At 44.9% G+C, this 27,573-nt stretch overlaps 2 protein-coding genes across 2 annotated transcripts in view; one reads left to right on the top strand and one right to left on the bottom strand.

The window, feature by feature from the left end:
• Window positions 1-556: 556 nt before the first annotated feature.
• Window positions 557-26,474, bottom strand: SLA (Src like adaptor). Its single transcript, XM_033155883.1, has 8 exons — window positions 26,164-26,474; window positions 19,252-19,345; window positions 13,400-13,499; window positions 10,721-10,807; window positions 8,379-8,482; window positions 7,486-7,617; window positions 3,450-3,597; window positions 557-1,419 (listed from the first exon to the last, which is right to left on the bottom strand). Exons 2-8 carry the CDS (start codon window positions 19,313-19,315, stop codon window positions 1,212-1,214), a joined length of 843 nt encoding a protein of 280 aa, XP_033011774.1. The 5' UTR covers window positions 19,316-19,345; window positions 26,164-26,474; the 3' UTR covers window positions 557-1,211.
• Window positions 24,598-27,573, top strand: part of LOC117050448 (thyroglobulin-like) — a 50,001-nt gene continuing 47,025 nt past the window's right edge. Inside the window, exon 1 of the mRNA XM_033156112.1 lies at window positions 24,598-24,693. Coding sequence (XP_033012003.1) covers window positions 24,598-24,693 — 96 coding nt within the window. The remainder of the gene's footprint in view (window positions 24,694-27,573) is intronic.

Genomic DNA, 27,573 nt, shown 5'->3' on the forward strand with positions numbered 1-27,573 from the left:
CTTGCTTAAAAAAAAATCAAGGTGATGTGGAAATGTGAGAATTGAAATAGTGGAAAAATGAGAAATTGATATGTATTCGCCCATCCCTTGTGGGAGAGTGCCATTTCTTCCAAAGATAGCTGCTTTATTGTAGTTCAGATGTATGTGAAACATATGGTAGTCTTTTACCCACAGAATGTTTGTTTAATAATGTTTTATTACTTGGGGTTTTTGTTTTTTTTACACCTTTATACACGTTTTCCTCAGCTTCACCCAAGGTTCATACACTGTTACACAATTTACATTGTACAATTTACATTGTACCCACATAAATAAGTTTATATACGCATATCTGGGACCTCTGAGGGTTATTTAGTTAATAACTCCAGTTATTAACTAAAAACATGCTGGCTCTGGATTTCATAAGGCAGAACCTAATCTGGATTTGATTTAGGCAAGCACAGCAACAGCAACAGCTGGACTACTTTGCTTGAAAACGTAGATTTTCTCTACATTAAAAAAAACAAAAAACAAACAAAAACCAGGGCATCAGAGGGAAAGGATCTAACTGACTTGTCTCCCTGTGTTAGCTTTCTTCTTACATGGAATTGTAAAAAAGAAATGATTCTTCCGGCCGCATTCTGAGGTACAGGGTAGGGCCGTACCACCTGATTTTGATAAGCAAAATAACCCAAGCTTTGGATTATCTGAAGCTGTGTGACGAACTCTCCTTTGTGTGATGAACTCTGCTAAAGGTCTTGTGTGGTCTGGCCAGGTCAGAGGAAGGCCTGATGTTTGGAACAAAAATTCCTCAGGGCAGAAGATTAAGATCTGATAATATTCCAGTTCTATGACCTAAAATGCATGTGATGGTGTACTGCTGTGCATAACTCGCGCCTATTATAAATAGAGTGTGCATTGTGGGGGAAGAAGTGCCTTTGACTTGGATAAGAGCCTATAGAAATAGTAACTAGCCAAACCTGAACGACCTGGTGGATACACGTTTCTTTGTTCTCGCAACCAGAGCCATTCCTGAAAGAGCTTTCCTTATCAGTCGGCGTCTACTGCTTTTCGCTGTACACTTTAAGCCCAGTCTCCAGGCTCTGTCCCCGAGGACATGGTCTCTTGTGGACTGGAAAAAAATGGTGGTCGCGTTATCTCCCAACAGTGCAAAAATTTTGTCGTTTGAACATGGAGTATCTTAAGTTTCTTCCTGGCCACCTTCTGCTTTATCAGGATCGGTTCTCGTGATAAATGAAGGGTGGTTCGAACTTGTTCCGTAATATGACAGACCGGCTTTTCTGCTTCCTGTTGTTTGTGTAAGAGTCAGTTTCTCCAGTTAGGGCAAGATAGGAACTGATGCTGTTCCTCAGCCCAAAGCTCAGGCCAGAGTCCTCTATTCCAAGAATGTCTACAATGTCACTGTCATCTTCAGTTGATCTTTAAAAAGAAGAAAGGAGAGGTTGTTTATTGTCTGAGGTATTGACACAAAATAGGGTACCTCAACTGCCTTGGCTTCTTTGCAGTTTGGCTTAATGCAGTTGGCATCCCCAACCTTCGTGCCCTCCAGATGTTTTGGGGCTACAATTTCCATCATCCCTGACCACTGGTCCTGCTAGCTAGGGATCACGGGAGTTGTAGGCCAAAAGATCTGGAGGGCCGAAGGTTGGGGATGCCTGAGACAGACAAATGGGTCTGGGAATGTGGAACAAAATGGGTTTGTGTGTCCCCAGGCCATTTTGTGTTGTGCCACCCATGTTGGTGCTATCCTGGTCTAACATTTGGACCTGAAGGAAATCGGCATGAACATTTCTGCAACTGGAACTAGAGATGGTTTCTCGTTGAAGAAGAATGGTTTGTCCTGCTTCCAAACCTGGTTTCTTTCTTACCCTAATGATATCATTGTGGTGTGTGTGTGTGTGTGTGTGTGTGTGTTTTAAAGACAGAAATGCACATGCTCCAAGCCATCAAGTCAATGTATCCATGCAGCATTTCCAGAGTGTTTTGGCTGGTTATAACTAAGTTGGAGACATCATGTGTATGCACATTGTAACGGATTGGTTCTAGGTTGAGGGCTTCGGAGTATCCCCAGGGAGTTAAGAGTTAAGTCGCACTCCGTTAGAGTGACAGTTCGCTGTTGGGAGGCGGGACATTCCGCACTTTAAAAGGAGGGAGCAGCCCTCGAGAGAGGTGAAGTGGGTGGAGGGAGAGTGGTGACTGGAAGGTAGAGGGTGGGGGGGCCAGGATAGTGGTGGTTAGGTTTGAAATAATGTTGTTCAACTGAAGGAAGATATGCTCTATCGTAACTAAGCTTGTAAACAAAAGAAATATTAAGACTGTTATGTTTGGTGAAAAATAAAGCCTTGTTCTTGTTGTGCCGAGACATATCGTCGATTATTTGATCCAGCAAGTTAGGAGGGCTCAAAAGAGGATGAACTCGGAGAAGTGGACCGAAAGACTCACAGGGTGATAAGTTAGGTCCTGGAGTGACTCTAAGGAGGGGTGCAGGGACTAAAAGCCTAGAAGTGCCACATAGTTGCCCTGTGAGCTGAGGTAACAGTAGCAGGGAGGGATCAAACATGAGTGAAGCCCTGGACTATAGGCCAAAAGGACTTTACATCCCAGTAGCCCAGAGCCAAGCCTAAAACTGGCCATGGTAGCTGGATTGGAGTACCCTTGTTACTACAGGACACCGAGTGGAAGGGGGGGATGTTGGCAGTTTAGACGGACCTTGAAGTACAGGTGGGGTGGGTGTGTAAGAGTACACGGCACACCACCACAGAGAAATAAATAGTAACAGGGGGAATTTGAGAGTCGCACACATATGCACATGCTACAAAAGTGAGGTGGCTTCTCTGCTAAGGCTTTGCTTGACATAAATCATGCAGGCAACCCTTTGTAAAAATAATAATAACTCTGACATCCACACAACAGAATACTGTATGAACCAGGCTTCAGTGAGAACATGACTTAGAGTGTGCAGAGGGATTATTAAATTATTGTATCACTGAGTAGGTGTGGGTTCAACAAAGTAATCAGCCACTGCCTGTCGCCGTCTCCCGAATTTCAGTTTCCAACCCCTTTATTCCCCACCCCGCTTTTCAGATAATTTATTTTAGCACCCCCCTTTTTTGTCTACAACATCAGAAAAGGAATAAACTAGGCACAGAAGTGTAAATTCTGGAGTCCAAAACTCAATCCCACTATTGCACATGTCGTACGAAGCATGAATGCTTTAGCAAGCTTATATTGGTCAAACAGAGTAATTTATTCCACTTGCAGAACTGGGGTTTTGTAGCTGCAGAATCTCAGAGCACCATCTGCATTGAAATAGCCCTCCAGACCTTTATGGATGACAACTCCCTTAATTCCTGACCATTGGGCCTGGACTGATGGGAGTTGTAGTCCAAAACATCTGGAGGGCGCTGAGTTGGGGAAGGTTGGCATCAGCTGCCCCGGCGAAACATTACCTCTGTTTATCCTTCCATGAGAAGGTCTTGCTGCGCATCACGACGGGGGTTTCTTGGTTCCTCGGCTCTTGATTCCTTACTTCGTTGCTGCTCGTGTGTTGGGTGAGACAGGGAGTGGTGAGTGTGCAGCAGAGGCCATCGGCTACCTCTGGAAGAAGAAACGGGCGCAATATGAGTTGCAAGTCAAAATGGTCTCTGCCTCTTGCAATGTTTTTGTTTCTTTCTTGGTTATGTTTCCACCCCATCTTTTCAGTTCAGTAACTCCCAGGGCAGCTTACAGTGAGAACATTAAAGATGAAATTAATTCCTTAATGTTTTTGTGTCTGAGCTGGCAGAGTTGCTGGAAACTACAAGAGGGGGAGGGGTCCCAATTGTGGGTTTCCCACAGGCATCTGGTCGGCCACTGTGAGAAGAGGATGCTGGGAGAGATGACCCATTGGTCTCTTGATCCAGCAGGGCTCTTCTTAGGTTCTTGAAAACAGGGAGAATGTTTGAAAGCTGACTTTGATTTATACAGACCACACTGCTTACAGCACAGCTGGAGTAAAGCAAGAACTCTGCTGCTCTTTCGTTTTGTTGCTGAAAAGAGAGAGGCAGTGTGGCGTAATGGTTATAGTGTTGAACTAGGACCTGGGAAGGCAGGGTTCGAATCCCCACTCAGCCAGGAGGCTCTCTGGGTGACTTTGGGCCATTCAGCATCTCTGTGTATGGGGGGGGGGAGAAACCTCTCTCTGCAAAACAGCCTAGAACTGGCTACAAAATAAGCTGTCGATCAACGTGTCTCTTCCACTTTTTCACATCCTCTATTGCAAACTTTAAAAAAAGCAAAAGCAAAGAGCTTTGAAATGCATGATGAAGAATGAGATTATCACTCTGCCTTTGGGCTGTTGGATGTTTCTATCCACAAAAATGGCCTAAATATAAGTGTGCTGCCTGTTGATATTTATCTAGCGCCGAGCTGTGAAGCTGTGTTCCATTCTCCCTTCCCGCATTGTGTCAGCCACCACTGAGTTCTGAGAAAACACATGGCTTCTAGGCAAATGTTGTGGCTTCACACTATGCAGAATGCATGTGATATTGACATTAATGGCCAAACGTTTGCATTGTGTGTCCCGTCCCCCCCCCCCCCCGCGCAGGAAGGCTCCTCCCACTTTCGTTCTCTTTGTTCTGAGGGGCACATTCTGCCACTCGGAAGTGGTGTTGCCTTTTGATGGCGAGAGCTTGCGAGCGTGCAGTGAGCTTTCAGCATGACAGCGTTCTAATCGGCCCCAGAGCTCACGTAGCTCAGATTACAGGTGTCAAGCTTGCAAATAATAATCCCTGAGAAGTGCATTGTGGAGACTAGCCCTGCAGTGGCCCAGGGCTGATTTCCTCCAGAATGGATAGGTTTGATCTTCTTGCAGTCCATGGGACTGCAGGGTGTGCAAATATCATATTGGGTGAACCCGTGTCTGATTTCAGCACTGAGCTAGGGGGGAGCTTTTCCTCAAAGCTGTTGCCTCTTCCCTGTGAAAAGCGATGCCTCTCCTTTTTGTCCGTTTTCTTTTACTTGCACCCCTCTGAAAAAGGGAGTCGAAGTGCCCACAAGAGAATGAGTGCTGAGGGAAGAGGGAAATGACCCCTTTGCCAAGGAAATCTGGCTGATCTCCTTTGCCCCCAGTCCAATTGTGCGGGGATGAAAATGAACACTGGAATATGTGTCCTGCTTAAAATAATGCAGTGGATATGGATTTCACCTGCACCCTGCAGGTGCTTCTGAAATAATAATAGTAATAATAATAATTAATAATAATTTATTTCTATCCCACCCATCTGGCTGGGTTTCCACAGCCACTCTGGGCAGCTTTCAACAGAACATTAAAAACATCAAACATTAAAAACTTCCCTAAACAGGGCTGCCTTCAGATGTCTTCTAAAAGTCAGATAGTTGTTTATTTCCTTGACATCTGATGGGAGGATGTTCCACAGGGCGGGTGCCAACACCGAGAAGGCCCTCTGCCTGGTTCCCTGTAACCTCACTTCTTGCAGTTAGGGAAATGCCAGAAGGCCCTCAGAGCTGGACCTCAGTGTCTGGGCTGAACAATGGGGGTGGAGACACTCCTTCAGGTACACTGGGCCAAGGCCGTTTAAGGCTTTAAAGGTCAGCGCCAACAGTTTGAATTGTGCTCTGAAACGTACTGGATTCAGCCTCTGATTCCTGCCGGTGTAGAGATCCCACTGCTGCAGCATCCCTGATAGGATGGCTAACCTATCCGGGATACTGCCTTTCATTCTTCCTCATTGCATCGCTTTCAACAAGATGTGGAGTTAGAATCATGGAATTGTAGAGTCGGAAGGGTCCACCGGTGTCAACTAGTCCAACTCCCTGCAAAGCAGGAATCTTTTGCCTAGCATAGGGCTCAAACCCACAACCCTGAGATTAAGAGCTGCATGCTCTACTAACTGAGCTTTCCCAGAGTTGGTGAGCTTATTCACAATCTTCTAATGCTAGTTGCACCCAGCTACATATAACTGCTGTCGGCACGGGGCCAAAATCTTTATGTGCAATGTTAGCAGGCCATCAAACCATCAAAACAGGATGTGTTGTTCCCATCGCCCCAGAAACAGGAACATTGTTCTCCCCCCCCCCTGCTCCCACCCACATTCAGACTGAGGACAAATGTGAGTACATACATAGTTAGCCACCAGTGGTATCATTACATAGCTATATCTGTTTGGCTCTGAATAGTTCTGGGTCATGATCTTGTTCACCTTGATAGACAGGTGAATGACCCAAAATCTTTGAAGTAGCAGCATTGCAGGGGGGTTGACTAGACAACTTTAAAGGTAAAGGTAAATGGACCCCTGACCATCAGGTCCAGTCATGTCCGACTCTGGGGTTGCGGCGCTCATCTCTCTCTAGAGGCCAAGGGAGCCGGAGTTTGTCCACAGACAGCTTCCAGGTCATGTGGCCAGCATGACAAAGCTGCTTCTGGCGAACCAGAGCAGCGCACGGAAACACCGTTTACCTTCCCGCTGGAGCGGTCCCTATTTATTTACTTGCACTTTGATGTGCTTTCGAACTGCTAGGTGGGCAGGAGCTGGGACCGAGCAACGGGAGCTCACCCTGTGGCAGGGATTCAAACTGCCGACCTTCTGATCAGCAAGCCCTAGACTCTGTGGTTTAACCCACAGCGCCACCTGGGTCCTTAGACAACTTTACAATTCTATGATTTTTTTACTGGGGCTACAAATAAGGATGAAGGGTCCTGGCTCAATGGTGGAGCATGGAAAAGGTTTCAGGTTCAATCCCTGGCACGCAGGGCTGGCAGCGCCCCTTGCCTGAAACCCTGGAGAGCTCCTGCCGGTCAGTGCTGGCAATACTGAACTACATGGACTCCATAGCATTATTATTCTAGATTGATTAGTTTTGTGCTTCATGCAAGTCACCCAAAGCAACTGGCAAACACTAAAACCAGCTGCAACAATCGATGGAAACCTTAATAGCTCCACATCCGCACAAATAAAAGACAGGTCCTTTCAGAGTCTGCCCAACCAGAAGAGGAAAGGCAGTTTTCCTAAAACTAAAAACAACATATTTCTAAAGCAGGGGAATTTTCAGGGGAGTTTAAACAGTTCCCAAGAGCCCACTGTTCATGTAAGAAGTGATTGCATATAAGAGTTTGGCACAATATTGGCACATCCACGAACTTGTGAAGTGTAGGAAGAGAATATCTTGCAAAACTGGATACTTGTTTCCTGAGGACTCATAGTTTGACCCTTGGGTAACTGTTATGCAATGGCCACTACATAGGAGGCGAGCAATACTTGTCCCTGTGCCCCTGCACATCTTTCAGGAATTGGATCTGCAGCCTTGTCAAAGCAGAATAACTGAGCATCCCACGGGGATTACCATTTGCGATCGTGCATCATGTTTCTCCACTCAAAAGTCAAGGTAACCGTATGAATTAAAGCAGACTTATGCAGTGAGCTGTGTTTCTGAAAGCTTGAAAACACTTGTTTTGGTTTTTTTTAATATCAGAATGTGCCTCCTTACCAGAATAGTGATTTACAAGGTCCTCAAGGCACTGGAAAGTTTGCCGAGGAGAGATATAATACCAGTTGTTTGGCAGGCGGAAGATTCTGTAATGTTTCACTTGTACGTGCCGGACTGACAACGAATATAAACCTAGAGAAGGGAGAAGAGTCAAACAATCATCCATTTGTCTGGATACTGAGAAACCCAGGAGCAGTTAAGACATTTTAGAGGAATAGAGACACTGCAAGCACACCTTGTTTTTATCCCATTTGGCTTGTCATGCCAACCTCTAAAGAGTAATTGGAACACCCAAATTAAATACAGTGGTGCCCCGCTAGACGAAAATAATTCATTCTACGAATTTTTTCGTATTGCGGTTTTATCGTCTAGCGAAGCGGCAATGACAGCCGCGCTCCGCTAAACGGAAAAAAGCAGCCCTATTGACTTTTTTGTCTTGCGGGGCGGCTTCCGCTAGATGAATGCCGTTCGTCTAGCGAGTTTTTCGTCTAGCGAGGCATTCGTCTAGCGGGGCACCACTGTAATAATACAGCATTTAAGCCAGTCTGAAATACAGTATTTAAGCCTGCTGTTCTCTAGATGTTTGGACCTCCCATTTGAAGCTTTCGAGTGCATACAAACCACATTATTTCCTTCAAAGAATTCAGGGCACTGTAGTTTACCTCTCACACGGTTACGATTCCCAGCAACGCTTAACAAACTACGGTGCCCAGAATCCTTTGAGGAAAGGAAAGTGATTCGATCGTGTTTTGAAGGTATATAGTGTGTACGCAGTCATGGTCCAAAACATCTGGATGACACCAAGTTTGCGAAGTCTGGCTTAAACTGCTCTTAAGAGGAAGTATCAGACAGAGAAGTGGCAAAAGTTGAAAGCAAAATCTCATTTTTCTCACCTTTCGTTGTTTCGCTCTTTCTAATCATGAACGAGCCAATTCTGGTATTGGGAAGCAGCAGAAGTTCTTCAGCTTTTTCTCTTCCCAGACCTTCAAATAACCAACTGTAGGAGAAGCGAGACTGAGTGAAAAGGCAAACAGGTCTTGTCCACAGAAATGCAGAGTTAACTAGGGGAGTACCGTATAATGTATTTTTTTAAAAAAAATAAATTTTTATTGAAAAATAATAATATTAAAACATACTAATAGACACATACATACATACATTCTCCCATACATTGTGTAGAAAATGATTGGTTACGACTATAAATAACATTTTACATTCCTTCTCACCCCTCTACCACCCTTAACCTCCACCACCCCCTACCTCACCCAGTGCTGGGCTTCCGATCTTCTCAGCTGCAATATCTTCTATCATTTCTCTTGTATACTATTATTTATACTATTATTTTCAATACTAATATTTTGAATTCCTTCTTTTCTCCTTCTAACTTATTTTTCACACGGAACTTATTTCATTCTGATAGGAGTTCAGGTCTTTCAATATAATTTTGTATATATCCCCTAAAGGCATCCCATTCCTCTTCCAACCTGTCCTTTGAGATCACTCCAATATTCCCCATTATCTTAATCGCATTATGGCACTCTATTAATTTGGTATAATGTATTTTTGGTACTGCTACTTAAAAAAAAAAAAATTGCTGCGAATGTAGATGTCCCCCAGTAGCTGGAAAATTGCTAGTTATGAATGGCAAGAGAGATGCCCCAAAATATGGTGCTTTGTGCATGTGTTGGAGAGATTTATATCAGGACGGGGAACCTGTGTCCCTTTAGATGTTGGTAGACTCCAACGCCCATCATTAGGAATGGAGGGCAAATTCAATTCAGTATACATTTTAAGTCAAAACTATCAAATCTATCAAATTCACACTTCCACAATGAAGCAGATTGGAGAGATTTGGGGGTAGCCCTCCTCCTGAGCTGAAGTGTGATGTCAATATTCCCCCACCCAAGTTGAATCAGCACCCCCCCCCCCGAGTGCTATGCCCCTCTGTATTTTTTCTGTACAGAAAGCAGCATGTTTTTTTTCTATCTACCTTATCATCTATCTCTAGGTCCATGGGTTTTGCAAGAGGTTGAGGGTGTCCAAAATGTCGCCTGCAAAGCACTGGAAAACTCTGGGTTGTTTTGCTGTTGTTAAAGCACAGCGGTGGGGAGTTTTTCTTCAGTTAAAAGCTTCTCTTAATTTTTTTTAAAAAACTCCTACACAGCTCTTCTTTATCACCCCCCCATCTCTTCAGAACTCCCCTAGCAGTGTTCTAGACAGTGTTGCGTTGCAAGCAAAGTTTTTTTTTTTTTAAATGTGCATGCAAAAATTTACACCGCTCAGCCACCTCTTATTTATTTTAAGGCTGGAAAGAGCAAAATAAGTGGATCTCCCCTGAGCAAGAGACAACCCACACTCTCCCCACTGCTTATATGGGATGATGGAAGAAAGTGAATCCCTTTGGCTTTCCACACAAAAAGTTTGGGTTCCTCTGCCTGTAAATTACTTCCACTTTGGTCAAAAGATGGGGATGTTGTAGTTGGTTTTAGATTCTTCGTTATGGTGAACAAAGAAACACAGAGGTTCATTTTATACAATGGCTCACAAGCCAAAATACCATAATTTCTAGACACATTATTCAGGTCCTTATCTATCATCTGTCTGTCTATCTATCTATCTATCTATCTATCTATCTATCTATCTATCTATCTGTCCTCTATCTACTGTATCTGTCTGTCTGTTTGTCTAGCTTTTTTATACAGATTATGATTATTATCCTTTATATTTGTATCCCACTTTTCCTCCAAGGAGCCCAAGCTGGCCTACATAGTTCTCCTCCCCATTTCATCCTCACAACAACCTTGTAAAACAGAATAGAAAATTCTTTCCAGTAGCACCTTAGAGACCAACTGAGCTTGTTCTTGGTATGAGCTTTCGTGTGCATGCACACTTCTTCAGATACACTGAAACAGAAGTCCATCTGAAGAAGTGTATCTGAATAAGTGTATCTGAAGAATCTGAAGAAGTGTATCTGAAGAACAAACTCAGTTGGTCTCTAAGGTGCTACTGGAAAGAATTTTCTATTTTGTTTCGACTATGGCAGACCAACACGGCTACCCACCTGTACTTGTAAAACAGGTTAGGATTATAGGCCCCAAGGTCATATAGTGAGCTTCATGGCTGTGTGGTGATTTGAACCCTGATCCCCCAGGTCCTAGTCCGACACCGCTACCTGGCACATTTATATGATGCAAAAAATACAGCTGCGCCAAGACAATACTGGGAGTTTCCTCACCCGTGGTAAACTTTTGCTACACACTTCTCTGGGATGTAGTTTTCTTGACCTGTAGTGAGGGAACGGGCTCTCCACCAGCCCCCTTCGCTGCAAGAGAGAGAGAGAGAGAGAGAGAGAGAGAGAGAGAGAGAGAGAGAGAGAAAGCCATAAAATGCATGTTGAAATTTACCTAATTGTAGTGAAACAAGTCGAGTGAGGAAAATGGTCTAAAATATATCCCTGTGGGTTGTGAACTCCGAGAGACATATGAGGATAAAGGTGATCATCAGTGAAACTTACTAGACTTCCTCTTTCCACCCGTTGTATAAAAAAAGAAACTCAGTAAAGTTAATGAGACTTCCTGTTTCCAGATGAGGTAACACCTCCCCCCCCCAATCATATGTCAGCTGCTCATTTCGCTGTTGTCTCTGCCGGAGATTAGCAATTTACAACTCTGTCATCTGTCTGGAATGCCCACATGCCCCTTACAAGAGGAAGATCGTTTCTCTGTGCTACTTTTGGTCAAGGATGAGGAATCTCAAGTCCAGCGATCTAATGCGGCCCTCTAAGCCTCTCTGTGTGGCCCTCAAAAGTCTTCCCAGGCCACGTACCAGTGTAAACAAGAGATGCATGTCAGGGCAAAAAATATATATCTTAATTTCACATCCACTTTAAAAATATTTGGGAATGGCTGGCCATTCAATAGGATGCACTCACGTTACATTGTGCAAATAAAAAGGATAAAGTGAAGGTGTTAGCATATTAATAAGCATTCCCAAAGAATGACACACATCTAGGGAGAAAATAGGGCTGCCATACGTACAGGTTTTCCTGGACACATCCGGAAATCGGACTGAAAAATGGTGGATTTTTGCTGAATAGGTAATATGTATGGGAAAACCCGGATGTATGGGAGGTAGATTGAAGAATACACTGTCCTTGGGTTGCTTAAGGTTAATATGAAGCCACTGTGATTGTTCACATGCTAACTTTAGCAGGGCCCAAGTGGTCTGGGTGATATTTGACTAAATACCCATACTAAGTAGCGCCAACGAAATCGACAAACTCAAGCAAGGCATGGCTCATTCAAGTCCATAGTTTTTGGTGGGTCTACCCCGAGTAGGGCAGCCTGATACCGTCCTGCTGTATATTTGATTGCAAAGCTGGGATCTTTGCAGAAACTTTTCAAGCCCCCGTACCACTGATTACAACAGGCAGACTGTTGAAGGATAGGGGAAGTAACATTTTCTGCAGCTCTTGGTACAGAAGTTGGCAGCGTAGCCCCATGGCCCGTTCTCTCATTTGAGTTGCAGCTTTTGGCCCGGGCTGCAAGTTCCCTTAGCTTCCTTTCGTGCCTCAGCAGAATCAAAACAGGAAAAGGAAACTTCAACTAAGTGCTGACTTTCACGCTTGTGGGCTACGGTCTCCAATGCGTGATTGGTACACAACAGGTAAATTTGAGCAAAATCCACCCATTGTTTTTTTAATTATTTCTTTATAGAAAAAGCAAACGTCCGTTATGAACAAAGCCCTTTGAATCACCAGAGCCATGCAAAACACCTCAGAGCCCTAACCCCTTAACAGAGGAGCTTTCCCTGTTGCCCAGTTATTTACAAAACAGAGACTTTCGGTTGTTTCTCGCACATAGGAAAAGTGACTTCACCCCCTCAGTTTCACATGCAGAGATAGAGAGGAGGGGGAATTTGTTGGAAACTACTTAAATCAATTGCCCGTTGGTAGGGTTCGGAAACCATTTTCTCCCCCAGCTCAAATGGACTAGAAACTTGAGAGTTGTGTGTTTTATTTCCGGTAGCCCACGGGAGCCCTTTGGGTCTCCTCTGCAGCCCCTCACATGTCCCCTCGCCGTTGATGCTGCAAACCAATTTTGTTGCCGCTGCCAATTTTTGTGGCACAGAGGGGATGGGGGCGCCTACCCAAATCGCATTTCTCGGCAGCACAGCATTGAATAACGCGAATTTCTCAGCTGTCCTTCAATTTAATCAAAACAAAATAAAATAAAAAATTCCTTCCAGTAGCACCTTAGAGACCAACTAAGTTTGTACTTGGTATGAGCTTTCGTGTGCATGCACACTTCTTCAGATACACTGGAACGGAAGTCACCAGACCCTTAAATATAGTGAGGGAGTGGGGAGGGGTATTACTCAGAAGGGTGGTGGGAATGGGTGAAATTTCAGATACAGACTGAATACAAAGAAATTTCAGAAATAGACTGGAAAGAGAAGTGGCTGAATTGCAACTAATCACCAGTCTTAAAACCATGGAGAAACCTGGTCTGAACATTGGATTCTTATCTCATTATACATGACAAAGCTATCTTTAGCCATCTCACCCCTTGCCTTTCCCTGCAAGACCAATTGCAGCCGTTAAGAGTCGTCAACAGGTTTTCCACACCTATCAGCTGATCACCCATTCCCACCACCCTTCTGAGTAATACCCCTTCCCACTCCCTCACTATATTTGAGGGTCTGGTGACTTCCGTTTCAGTGTATCTGAAGAAGTGTGCATGCACACGAAAGCTCATACAAAGAACAAACTTAGTTGGTCTCTAAGGTGCTACTGGAAGGAATTTTTTATTTTATTTTGTTTTGACTATGGCAGACCAACACGGCTACCCACCTGTAACTTCAATTTAATGCAAGCTTCTTTTTTGGAAATAAAATAAACTAGGAAGGTACTCACTCTGATATCACCCGCAATTTTTCTCCAACGTGAAATATAGGCTGGCTTATATCGGGAGCAGGGTAGTTGTCAAGGACAGCAAGGAAGTCACTTCTTTGGCCTGAAGAAGAGTGAAGGATGCAAAATATGAAGTCAGTTGAGGACTGATCAATATGTTCAGCAAAATCCAGTCATAACCTTGGTGCACCCAAGGCCTTGACCCAGTATACCCGAAGGAGCGTCTCCACCCCCATCATTCAGCCCGGACACTGAGGTCCAGCGCCGGAGGGCCTTCTGGTGGTTCCCTCACTGCGAGAAGTGAGGTTGCAGGGAACCAGGCAGAGGGCCTTCTTGGTGGTGCCACCCGCCCTGTGGAACACCCTCTCATGTCAAGGAAATAAACAACTGTCTGACTTTTAGAAGACATTCTGAAAGTGTGGCACAGAGAAAAAAATTTTTTTTGAGAACCACTGGAGGCCCCCATTACCCCTACCTGAGAGCTGCATAAAACCTTTTAAACCCTGTTTAGTTGCCATCACTTATGTGGCACCTGAATGCCATCTCCCAAAGCCTAGCTGGCAACAATCTCAGGTACATATTCAGCCCTGTTCGCTACTAAGACTAGGCCTGCTTTTGCCGCGATGGCTGCTATCTCCTGCCTCTGGGTGAAGATTTATCCTGGGCTGCTACAATCTAATCAACGATGGCGCGTGATTTTCTTATGTCAAACAAGCAGTACATCTTTTATCTTGCCAATAGCCTAAAAATAGTTTGAGGCTTAAAAATAGCACAGGGCGGAAATGCAAAACCACAGGAAGTCTTAAAAATCAAGGTCGCCTTCCTGTTCAGTTAGCAGTTGGGTTGGGCACCTTGGTGACTTGGCTAGTTCCTCTGCCAGCAGCACAGCTGCCATCGGCAGAGAAAACATGACACCTTCGTCATAAAAGGCACAAGATAACATTTACATGTCCCGTTTGCTCATGCGTAAATTTATCGGGAAGTGAGATTGTAAGGACAGACCATAACATAGCGCTTTGCATGCAGGAGGGGTTTGCAGTCCATCCTTGGCGCCTTACCATTTCTGCTTGTTTTCTTCTCCCTCCCAGTACATTTTCCTTTGTGCCGTGTGCTTCTAGGCTGTAAATCTGAGGACAAAAACTGTCCTGTTTGCAGTGACCTGTAAACTGCTCTGGAAGACTCTTTTTTGGGGGGTGGGGGGGGGGCTAAAGAACCGGATGAGGGTGGATATATTGGGAAAGTTAAGTAGCTCAACAGCACACTTCTAAATGTAAGAAGGCATCGTTTTCCATTAAACCCTGTATTTGCCTCATGCAGTAATGTTTCCATTCTCTTGCAGTTCACCTTCCTCTGAAAACAACATTGCTCATCTCACTGTCTGCTTGTAATGACATCACGTAACTATATAATTTACATTACCACATAAATTAAGCTTCCCATTACGCTATTCCAACCTGTTCATTTCAGTGCAAAGGAAGCACAGTGCAAATGGGAACGAGGAAGTGATGAATTGCCTATTGTTTCTGAACTAAAAGCAACAATGACATTGGATACCAATTGTATTTGCTGGAGCGATTTCCATACCAGACATGGGACAAATAAGCAAACACTGGGACTCGCCCTCCCTGACGTCTCAAGTTAAGATGACCCAAGAGCCTGTCAGGGTTTTGTAACCACCCATTGCACCAGATTTGCAGCCGGTGGCACTTGTGAGCAGGGTATTCTTGCCTTGTGTAACGCATGGTGAGTTTTGTGTGCCCAGGGTCAATTCCTACCACGTGCATGTTGGAGTCCAGTGCAAACTGGCCTGGGCTTGTGCTGCAACATCTCTACTTGTCTCCATGGCTCCTGTTCTTTGTTCCATATGGCTAAGCCATATTCTTGAGAGCCAGTGTGGTGCAGTGGTTAAGAGCGGTGGACTCGTAATCTGGTGAACGGGTTCGTGTCTCCGCTCCTCCACATGCAGCTGCTGGGTGACCTTGGGCCTAGTCACACTATTTGAAGTCTCTCAGCCCCACTCACCTCACAGAGTGTTTGTTGTGGGGGAGGAAGGGAAAGGGAAAATGTTAGCCGCTTTGAGACTCCTTCAGGTAGTGAAAAAGCGGGATATCAAATCCAAACTACTACTACTACTACTCCACTTCTTCTTCTTCTTCTTCTTCTTCTTCTTCTTCTTCTTCTTCTTCTTCTTCTTCTTCTTCTTCGAGTGTGGCCCTGCAATGGCTTTATCCTGCCTCCAGGAGCTTCCCAGAACCATCTGGCTTGGCCACCATGTGTGTTTGGGAAGGTGGGCAAAGGATACTGGAACAAATTGACTTTTCATCTGATCCTGCAGGCTGGATTTTCTACATTGTCACCTTGATGCCAACTTGGGTACAGGCCGTGTGACAAAGTCAGCTGCCCTTCCCCATTAATTGCAAGCATCCACGGGTCCCAGCATAACACAGTTCCTGTTTTGTGGTTTTAAATTGCCATAGTTTCTGGGAAATAGAAGCTGCTGCTTGGTTTTAACACCTACAGCTAGCTTGGACTCTGCGGGGTTCTGGTGCAGAGAGGCACGGAAAGGCAACTTAACTGCTTTTTAAAATAATCAGAAGTCAGACGGTCTTATCGGCTATGTTTGAAAAGCAGCATAGGTAGGTATTGCATGGTCGCAGGAGTGGAGCTGGGAGCTAAGGAGTGGAGACCCTGGCGTGTGTGTGATGGTGCAAGGTGCCCTCCAATGAGCAGGAGGGCAGAATTTATTAATGGCAAAGCGGGTTCTCCTTCATGGAGAGCACATGTGCGGTGGGGGCCAGCAAGTCACCCCTCTGTTGCTGGGCAGGATCGTATAGATGGCCATTGCTGTGATTGGGCTCTGGGTGTCGTTGGGGAGATTTCTATGTTGCAATTGTTGATGGACAGCCCAGAGGTTATATATTACTTTGCACGCAGCGTGGGATTCCTCTTTGCTGCGTGTATCGGATCACCCACCCTCCCTCCCTATCATTAGGCTTCTGCATATGACCTTGCTATGCCTGTCATGGGGTCGGTCGTCTGCTTTTGGGGCAGGGGCCTGGTAGGAATTTTTTTTTCCATTTGGCTGATTGGCTGGTGCCATCTGGTTTTCGCCTACTGTGTAGCAATTAGTCACAACTTGTAAGGTTGGCGGTTAGGCATTGGTTATTCATTTGGTTGGTGGAGGGGTCAGGATTGACTGGGGCTGCCCCTCCAATGCTGCTGCTGCACGGGGAATTCCATTAAAGGAATCCAGGGGCTCGCCATGCTTTTGTCCGTATCCCGTGGTCGGGGGCCAGAGCCCCTGGGAACATTTGGGGAGAGGCGAGGGTCAGACCCCTGACTCCCATTCTCCCCCAAAGTGTTTTCCCTTTACTGACTTCCACAGGTGGGTGGATGTCAGTTCTGTCCCCAGTGGGACAGATTTGTTGTTGTTGTTCAGTCGTTCAGTCGTGTCCGACTCTTCGTGACCCCATGGACCAGAGCATGCCAGGCACCCCTATCCTCCACTGCCTCCTGCAGTTTGGCCAAACTCATGCCAGTCGCTTCAAGAACACTGTCCAACCATCTCATCCTCTGTCATCCCCTTCTCCTTGTGCCCTCCATCTTTCCCAACATCAGGGTCTTTTCCAGGGAGTCTTCTCTTCTCATGAGGTGGCCAAAGTACTGGAGCCTCAGCTTCAGGATCTGCCCTTCCAGTGAGCACTCAGTGGGACAGATAGTCTGAACCAATGCCTAAGCAACCACTCACATATTTTGTATTTTGATAAAGTTGCGGCCAAAATTATGCCAAAAACCTTAAACTTAAATTTCTGTGTGAAGTGTGTTTCATTTGAGCGGTGGTTTGGGGACCTAGACACACAAAAGCTTTCATTGGGTCATGCAGAGCACAGCCCCATTCCACACACCCAAACCTTGACTCTAACCCTTTCCTGAGAGACTCCAAAAAGGATACTAAAACTCAGGAAACTAAGGGCGAGCAAGTTTCTGCGAGAAAACATTGCTATGTGGAGTGATCCTGTTCAGATTTCTAGTCAAGCAGCCAAGCCCGCTTCCAGGATATTCCATTCCGCTCCCCACCCAAGTTCTCTTCTCCCTCATCCCAATATTTAGCATTATGTGGAACTTAGTCCTCATTGCTTATTTATTATCCTTTACACAGGTATGTTTCTCTAAGGGCTTTTTTTGTATTTCTTAAAACTTTGGGAACAACCAAGCCACAGGCCAGGCTTGAGCTTACTATTTAAAGGTAAAGAAGATCTTTGTTCTTTTGCGTAAAGGTGTGCTTTTTAAAAAGTCTTACAAAACCCTTTTCACACTTAGCAGTTCAAAATGCACTCCTTGACTTTGGTATGAGACGCAGAGACAGATTAGGGGAACGCAACCAGTTTTGGCCGTGCTGGGTGCAGAGCCTCAGGGGTGCCAGAACTATGAAATAGAACAGAAGGTGAGGGGGGTGGGGGGGGGGTGAATTTTGGCGTCGCAAAGGGTGCCGCTGAAATTTGAGACCCCAAGGTCCGCCGCTGCGAGATGCAAACTATAGCTTGCAGGTGATGAATTAAAGGTGTGAAGCACCCAGTAGCTAAGATTTAGGATTGGGGCAATGCTCGGGTTTATTGGGGGTGGGTGTAAGTAAGTGAGCCCTTAATGAAATCCACAAGACACCCCCACCCCCCATTTTGACCAAACTCTGATGGAACTGTGATTTTAATTCCCCGTCATGTCATGGTGTCGCTCTGTGATAAGGTGGGAAATTAAAATGCGACCCCGCAACTGTGGGGGCCTTGTGGGCAGTTAAAATGGCAGCTGCCCAATTGACTGGAGTCCCATTTGAGGAGGGTCCCAGGTCAGAGTCAGTAGTGGGACCTGTTGGAGGTTTGGGATGCTGACAATTGCCTGAGGCCACCATATGCTGATGGTGTCTCTGAAAGACATTTTTTTTTTTGCTCATGTCATGTCAAGTAGAATCATAGAATCATAGAGTTGGAAGAGACCACAAGGGCCATCCAGTCCAACCCCCTGCCAAGCAGGAAACACCATCAAAGCATTCCTGACAGATGGCTGTCAAGCCTCCGCTTAAAGACCTCCAAAGAAGGAGACTCCACCACACTCCTTGGCAGCAAATTCCACTGTCAAACAGCTCTCACTGTCAGGAAGTTCTTCCTAATGTTTAGGTGGAATCTTTTTTCTTGTAGTTTGAATCCATTGCCCCGTGTCCACTTCTCTGGAGCAGCAGAAAACAACCTTTCTCCCTCCTCTATATGACATCCTTTTGTATATTTGAACATGGCTATCATATCACCCCTTAACCTTCTCTTCTCCAGGCTAAACATACCCAGCTCCCTAAGCTGTTCCTCATAAGGCATCATTTCCAGGCCTTTGACCATTTTGGTTGCCCTCCTCTGGACATGCTCCAGCTTGTCAGTATCCTTCTTGAACTGTGGTGCCCAGAACTGGTCACAGTATTCCAGGTGAGCTCTGACCAGAGCAGAAAACAGTGGTACTATTATTTCCCTTGATCTAGACGCTATACTCCTATTGATGCAGCCCAGAATTGCATTGGCTTTTTTAGCTGCTGCATCACACTGTTGACTCATGTCAAGTTTGTGGTCTACCAAGACTCCTAGATCCTTTTCACATGTACTGCTCTCAAGCCAGGTGTCACCCATCCTGTATTTGTGCCTTTCATTTTTTTTTGCCCAAGTGTAGTACTTTATATTTCTCCTTGTTAAAATTCATCTTGTTTGCTTTGGCCCAGTTGTCTAAGTAGGCTGTTCGTCAACAATTTATGGTCTCCCTTTCTCTTCCCACTCCTCCTCCTCCAAAATTGTAGTTTAATTTAATTTAAGCACACTTACCAGATTGCCAGGGTGTGATATTTATCTCAGGCGTGGTTTTTGTCGTTCTTATAGTGTTCCCCATTGTTCTTCCTTCAAAACGCGAGTTTCAGAGCTAAAGTAGCAAAAACAGATACAGAAACTTGAGGTTAGCACCTGCTTTGCTTACTGGCATTTAGTAGCTTGTCAGAAGAAGAAGAAGAAGAACGCAGACACATACTTTGCATTGATTCTTCTTCTTAATTATTTGACGTTCTGCATATGTCTGAGAAACGCATGCATTCGCTTAAGTTCTCACAACTTCCCTGAAGTTGTCACAACAGTGGCCGAAAACCGCAACCAGAAACGTTGCCAAGAACTGATGTATTAAACAGTATTTTCCACCGATGTTGTATTTGCATAATAGGAAGTTGCAGTCAAAGCATGAAAAGAGAGTGTGTGTATGTGTTTGGGGGCACCAGGGACAATAAGATGTCAATAGGCTTAGTCCACGCAAACTCAGGCATACAAAATACCGGTACATGCTCTGCCTCCTCAAATCCATCTCTGTTCTCCAGGGTTCCTCCCACCCCCCCACTCTGCCTCAGTTTGCTCTCAGCTGAACCACAGAGGGATGGAAACCATTCCCTGAAACGTAGCCACATACTGTACCCTCAAGAATTAAAACAGACAGCGCTGGTTTTATAAGACACAGCTTAGTTTCATAACAATTTGAGCAAGAGACAGAGGCTTGGTTCAGATTCACCTAATTTGCACTCCCCGAAACAATATGCACACTGAAAAACAGCTAGCCTTCAAAGCCCACACTTCTACGAATTTTGTGATTCTCTGACCGAAAATGTGTATAAAAACGTGTAAATCAGGAGAGAGTCTGCATGGGAATTGGCCTATGAAATAGTCACTGGCAGACTAATAAACTAAAAGGCTGAAAATTCCATGGAGTCAGTGTTATAATTTGCCAGATTGAATGGTGGCGATCTTCTGATGCCAGCTCTAAGAGGTCTTTTTGTCAAAACAAAATAAAAATATTTAAAAAATCCTTCTAGTAGCACCTTAGAGACCAACTAAGTTTGTTCTTGGTATGAGTTTTCGTGTGCATGCACACTTCTTCAGGTCTTTTTGTGTATTCCTCAGTTGACATAGGGTGTGGAAATCTGGGGCGTTTTGAAGCCAAAACAGTTGGAGATAATACAGAATAGATTTATTTGCGCTTTATTGGGTCTCCCACCAGGAACACATGTGACTGGAGTATGTCCAAATTTATTTTGTGTTGGAGGCTGTCGTCTTATTTTTTTTTTAAAAAAAAACCAGACATTTGGTAAATGAACTGACAGCATTGTGTACAGAAGGGCAGCCTCATTTATCCTCCCCAAACACCCGAATAGCTATCAGTAAACTGTTACTGGGGAAATATGGACTTGATCATGATTTTATCCAGATTTTCCAGTACTTTGCCCGCCTTAAAATCACACTGTGGGGGAAGAGAAATACTTATCGGAGGACCTTTTCTCTGCAAAACAATTACACCCCTGGATTTTTTTGGACTTTGAAGTCTAATTTTCTGGAAGGGAGATTCAAGAAAATCCCCAGAGATTAGCCCTTTTACCTGGGTAGAAGATACCACATACTACATGTTATACTGTAAATTGTATGAAACAGGCAAATATAATTAGAGAAATCTTTAGTGGTGGTTGTTCCCCGCAGTAATATGGGAAAAGGTACCGGTAAATATCTGTTGTCCAGTTCAGAGAGGTATGTAATGTTTAACATAGCTGTATTTGCAGTAAAGGCTGCTGAACTTAGACAATACCATGTTGCCTCCTTTGAGATCTAAGGTTCTGTTTTCCCTGTATATTTTATTCCTTATATGGGCCAAGTTTTTATTTTAATGTAATAACGCTTTTAATTTTTGGCCACATGTTTCTGTTGGGCTACAACCAGCATGTGGTTTCTCCGTTAATCATTTTGCACACAAATCCATATGTCAGTGAAGATAACATACAAAAATAAAAACGTATTAGGGGAAACTGCAAACCAAAACGGTCCTTTTAGGGAAAAGGCACACTAAAATGCTGGGAAACTTTTTTTATGAGGACTTAAAAATATTGCAAACTCATGCTGAACTGTGGTGAAAGAAGATTTGAAAAAATGAGAAATTGATAGGCACTAAAAATTGCAGGGTCGCCTTATATCATGTGAGTCCACTCAGCTGCTTCGATCTGCAGAACAGGCACTGATAAATATGCAACATAATACTCTTTCTACAGTTGTAACAAATTGATATTTTAGTGTGGCAGAACTTTGGAAGTTCCTGCCTACTGACATCTGTCAGGCGCCATTGCTGTATACTTTTAGACACCTACCTATAATATTTTTGCTTAGGCGAACCTATCCGGACACATAAATGTTGATGCGCCTTAATCTCTCTCTCTCTTTTATATATACTTTTACTATTAACTATTAACATTAATTAATATTGATATTAACAATATTAACTATTTTAAAAGCTTATTAATTGTATCTGACTGGGGTTTTTTTAATTGATAACTTTAATATTTCTTGTAAACCGCTTAGTTTTAAAACCAATCAGCTGGTAATTTTTGTCAAATAAATAAATTGGCGTATTCATCCGTTCCAAATTCCAGCCTGTGGTAGCTCTGGTTTTTCAACAGCCTGTAGGGACTTTTACTTACTCTGTCGGGGTCTCACACAGTTACCTTGAAAGCCCAAGCTACTATTTTGTGCCATTCCAAATCTTCATCATACCTTTCGGTGAAAGGTATGTGTGGACTCCCTTGTTCTGTGGGATTTCGTGCTGCTACGGTATTGATTGTTTCGTCATTTATAAATGTTATTATCCTGCCCTCCAGGTCCACAACTGAAATTCGTTTCTTAATTGAAAGGAAAAAAAGGCTGAAATCCTAACCAGACTTATTTGAGAGTAAGCCTAGAATCGTAGAATCATAAGAGTTGGAAGAGACCACAAGGGCCATCCAGTCCAACCCCCTGCCAAGCAGGATCCAAGCCTCATTGGATCCATTGGGACTTACCTCTATGTTAACTTGACTAGGATTGTGCTGTTAAAATACTAGCAAAAGGCAGCAACAAAATGAGGAATAAAGGAGGCAACTGGTCTTTACTGAATCAGGCAGTTGGTACATTTAGCTCAGTGCAATGTCTACGTTTTCAGAAAGGGTTTCAGAAAGGGAGTCTCTCTCAGTGCCACCTGAAGATGCCAGGAGATGAGCCTTCTACATGCATCTATTAAGTAATATTATATTATATTGTAGTGAAAATAGCATAAGAAAGATGCATTGTGTCAGGAGAACCTGCCCACTAGAATGCGTACATTAGTCAAAACGGCAGACAGGAATGGGTTTATTGGGAGAAATCTGCACTACAATGCTGGCGAATTTTCAGGGAGGGTTTTCAAAGGAACAGAAAATTCACAAATTGCTGCTGAAATACGGAAAACTGGATTTTAGATTGGGGGAAATGAGTAACCGAGAGAACAAAAATTGACAGGTCCACCCCTAGTCAGAAGAAGAGTAGAAGAAGAGTTTGGATTTGATATCCCGCTTTATCACTACCCGAAGGAGTCTCAAAGCGGCTAACATTCTCCTTTCCCTTCCTCCCCCACAAAACACTATGTGAGGTGAGTGGGGCTGAGAGACTTCAGAGAAGTGTGAGTAGCCCAAGGTCACCCAGCAGCTGCAAGTGGAGGAGTGGAGACGCGAACCTGGTTCACCAGATAATTAACCACTACACCACCGCTCTTAACCACTACACCACACTGGCTCTCAGGGGTGATGGGGGTTTGTGCAACAACAGCTGAAGGACATCAGGTTAGATATAAGGCTGCTAGGAACTACCAAGGCAGGATGCAATCCTGAGGTCGAGGTGGAAGGTGCTTCACAGTGACCCTCCAGGAGATGAAAAGGGGTTTCTAAACTTGCCTGTCCAATTGCATAGAGCAGACCCTTAAGGATAACAGGAGATTTTTGCTGGCCCCAAAATGGAAAAATGATGAGATACCAACTAAAGAAGAATGTCAAGAAAAATTGATGGGATATGCTGAAATGGTAAAGCTAACTGAAATACTTCGAAAATTCTTTCTAGTAGCACCTTAGAGACCAACTGAGTTTGTTCCTGGTATGAGCTTTCAAAGTCAGTTGGTCTCTAAGGTGCTACTAGAAAGAATTTTCGATTTTGTTTTGACTATGGCAGACCAACACGGCTACCCACCTGTAACTGAAAGACTTCGAGACAAGGACAAGAGAGAATTAAAAGATTTGGTAACCATTTATGTTGTTACCTACAGAAACACTGTATAGAAATGGACTCACTAGCAGGGTTAGAGTAAACACTTACAATTAACAAACAAATATAGAAATTACAAACATGGTGTTAAAATGATAATAAAATAATAATAATAATTAATTTAGAGAATGCAATATTAAGGTATAATAAATAAGCAGAAGAATGAATGTAAAAAAAAAACCCAGAAGAGGTGCTTGAGGGAAGTCGTGGGGGGAAAGGGAAAACCTGGTATTTTTCTTTTAATTTGATATGATGTTATTGTGATGAAGATAAATATGTAAAATTCAATAAAAACTATTTTTTAAAAAAGAGGGATAACATTAGAATGAGCTGAATGAGCATCGATCTCATTCCCACCCACCAGTTGTGCACACATCCTGCCTCCCTAGAATCCTGGGAACTGTAGTTTACCTATCACAGACCTAGAATTCCCAGCACCCTTAACAAACTACAGCTCCAGGATTTGGACAGGGGAGTGCTTTAAATATATAGTGTTTTTTGTTGTTGTTTTTTTAAAGTAATTCATTTCAGAGGTAGTCAGGAAAAGTAATTCATTTCAGAGGTAGTCAGGACTCCCTCTCCCAAGCCAAAAGTGGGCTTAGAAAAGAGAGAAAGGGCTCTAGAGAGAATGGTCAGTTTCAAGATACTGGAGTGAAATTGCTTCTCATATCTTCCACTGTGACCCTGTCAAGGCATGCAAAGTATTCTGTGAAATGCCGTGCTTCTATTATTTGTTTAACACGTTCACCGAAGGGCTTCTCACTCTGCTTTGGAACAGGAAGCTAATGCGCCCATTTCTCTCGGTGTGTATGTCTTGCAATTTGCAAAAGGCAATTTGAGAGAGGCTGTTTGTGGTGTGGAAATTCACCCTGCCTTTTGCCTCTGCTGAATGGGTTTTGCAGGCTTTTTTATGGCTTCGGACACCTGCAAAACCCACATAGCCAGAGGCAGCAGTGCGGTGGAAGGAAAATGTGTGCATTATATACCATGGGAAGTGATGCGCCTCTCAAAACGCTTCTGGCTTTGCTTAAACAAAGCAAGCGAAAAATGGCTTTTGCCTCTATCCGTGGGGCCAAACGAGACATCCCAGACGCAGCCATGTTTGCTGCCCACTTTGCCCTATTCCTGAGAAGGGAACAGAGGGTAAGAAACAGCTCTTATGTATCAGACCACTGTCCCAAGCCGTCCAATCCTGTTCTCACAGCGGCCAACCAGATGCACAAAGGAAGCCTGCGTGCAGACCGCAAAGCACAGCAGCCCTCTCCCCTCCAGTGGTATTCTGGTATTTAGAAGCATCACTGCCTCCGACGGAGGAGGCAGAGCACAGTCACAAGGGTTGGTTGCCTCGGATATAGCCTTATGCTCCTTTAAAGGTAAAGGGACCCCTGACCATTAGGTCCAGTCATGTCTGACTCTGGGGTTGCGACGCTCATCTCGCGTTAATGGCCGATGGAGCCAGTGTACAGCTTCCGGGTCATGTGGCCAGCATGACAAAGCCGCTTCTGCCAAACCAGAGCAGCGCACGGAAACGCCGTTTACCTTCCCGCCGGAGTGGTACCTATTTATCTACTTGCACTTTGACGTGCTTTCAAACTGCTAGGTGGGCAGGAGCTGCGACCGAGCAACGGGAGCTCACCCCGTCGCGGGGATTCGAACCACCAACCTTCTGATCAGCAAGCCCTAGGCTCTGTGGTTTAACCCACAGTGCCACCCGTGTCCTTTAAAGCCTGCCAAACCAGAGTCCATTGCTACATCCTGTAAATTCCATTGTGCGAAGAACTAGTTTATCTTGTCTTTCCCCCCTCCGAATCTAAAAGAAGCTGGGGGTGGGGACAGGGCAGAGAGTCACCCAGAAGGTCAACAGGGCAAGGCAATTGGAGAATCCTCCTCCATCTCCTTCCTGTTCACACTGCTTAGATGCTCAGAGAGAACGGGAGCCACGGGGCCCCCTGTAGGGAGTTTAGGCCTCGGCAGATGCACCTGTCCTTTTCTTTCACCCCCAAACTTGGCCCTCCAGCTGTTTTTGGACTACAACTCCCATCATCCCTAGCTAGCAGGACCAGTGGTTGGGGATGATGGGAATTGTAGTCCAAAAACTGCTGGAGACCCGAGTTTGGGGGGACACTGCTGTATGTGACGGGCGAGGGAAGGGACTTAACTCGGTGCCAGAGCATCTCTGCCTTTTGTGCAGAAGGTCCCAAGTTCGTTCTCCAGCAACTCCATCTAAGGCTCAGGAAGTCCCCCTACTGGAGAGCAGCTGCTGGTCAGTGTAGACAATACTGAGCTAGATGGACCAAAGGTCTTATTCCATATACAGCAGCTCCCTATAAACCAGGCTGTGCCGGAAAGTGTATGAGGCATTGGGGCAGGTTTAGCACCTCACTCACAGCTTTCAATGGAATCGATGAATACAGACATTTTGTTGCCTCCTCCTATCCCATTTTGGCCTCGTTGAGGAGCTTCTTCCTTGCACCAGCCTAAAGAACCGATTAAACCCCCCACAACCTTTTCTCCAGCAAAACCGCCACAGCTTCCTTGCGTTGTTGTGCAAGAACTCTCAACGTCGCTGTGCGGCAGGGGGCTAACTCTGCGCTGGATTCCAGCAGAGCTTACCTTGCGTTTAGATGCCAAGCATAGTTCCCCGCCCCTCTTCCTTTGCTTCTTCCTTTCACCAGCGGCTCCTGGCTTCCATGTCGCTTGGAAACGCCAGAGGGGAAAGCAGGTTCAGTTCTGATGCACACAGCTGAGCGAAGTGAGGCTTTTTGCAGAGTTCGGCAGCCTATCATGAAACGCCGTTCTTGCTAAACAAGGCTCATACTTCCTCTGTGAGAAATAAGGAAGGGCTCCACGTATTGCGCGAGATAAGTTCCTGTTGCTAGTTGCTAGCTGGGCTGGGAGGTGGTCTGGGGCACTTTTGCTCTCCTTTTTCAACAAGCTGTTTTCACGTCAAGTTTTGGGGGGCCTGCGGGGCAGTGCAAGCGGCTGCTGTGGCTGTACGAAAAGCAAAGGAAGGGGTCCCCCTGTGCATACGAAACCTCTGTGCACTACAGATTTCCAGTACCTGTTGCTCGCTTGTGCCGTTTATGTATTTATAGCTTGCTGCAGGCCTTCCTTCCTCCCAAGAGCCCAGAATGGCATGTTGCATCATGATACTCAGCTGTGCTCAGCTCAGAAAACTGGCATTGTGGGCATGCAGAGAAGCAAGCTTCGGTGTCAGGGATCATACTTGTAGGATTGTAGAGCTGGCTGGAAAGGGACCCTGAGGATCCTCTAGTCTGAAATTTCCCAAACTTGGGTCTCCAGTCGTCATTGGACTAAAAATCCCATCATCTGTGACCACTGGTCCTGCTAGCTTGGGATGATGGGAGTTGTAGTCCAACAACTGCTGGAGACCCAAGTTTGGGAATCTCTGCTCTAGTCCAACCCCCTGCAGTGCAGGAATCTCAACTAAAGCATTTATGACAAGCGGTCATCCAGTTTTAAAACCTCCGAGGAAGGAGAGTCAACAACCTCCTGGGAGAGTCCCTTCCACCATCGAACAACTCTTACCATCCTAAAGTCCTTCCTGGTGTTTAGTCAGAACCTCTTTCCTTGCAACTTGAATCCATTGGTTCAGGTCCTACCCTCCAGAGTAGAAGAAAACAAGCTTGCTCCATCTTCCATATGACAACTTTTAAGATACTTGAAGATGGATATCTCCTCTCAATCTTCTCTTTTCCAGGCTAAACTCCTTCAACCGTTTCAAATCAGGCTTGGTTTCCAGACCCTTGACCATCTTGGTCACCCTCCTCTGCAGATGTTCCAGCTTGTCCATATTCTTCTTAAATTGTGGTGCCCAGATGAACTGGATATGTGGAACCCCCTGGGTCTCCAGATGTCAATTGAGTCCACAAGCCCCAACCAGCATGGCCAAGAATCAGGGGCGGTATGAGTTGTGGGCCACAACATCTGAAGGGCCACAGGACCCCCGTTGCTGACTTATTCACATAAGAGTTGGGTCTAGCAGATAGACAGACACCGGTC

This window comes from Lacerta agilis, chromosome 7 (genome assembly GCF_009819535.1).
Source record: "Lacerta agilis isolate rLacAgi1 chromosome 7, rLacAgi1.pri, whole genome shotgun sequence".
NCBI lineage: Eukaryota > Metazoa > Chordata > Lepidosauria > Squamata > Lacertidae > Lacerta > Lacerta agilis.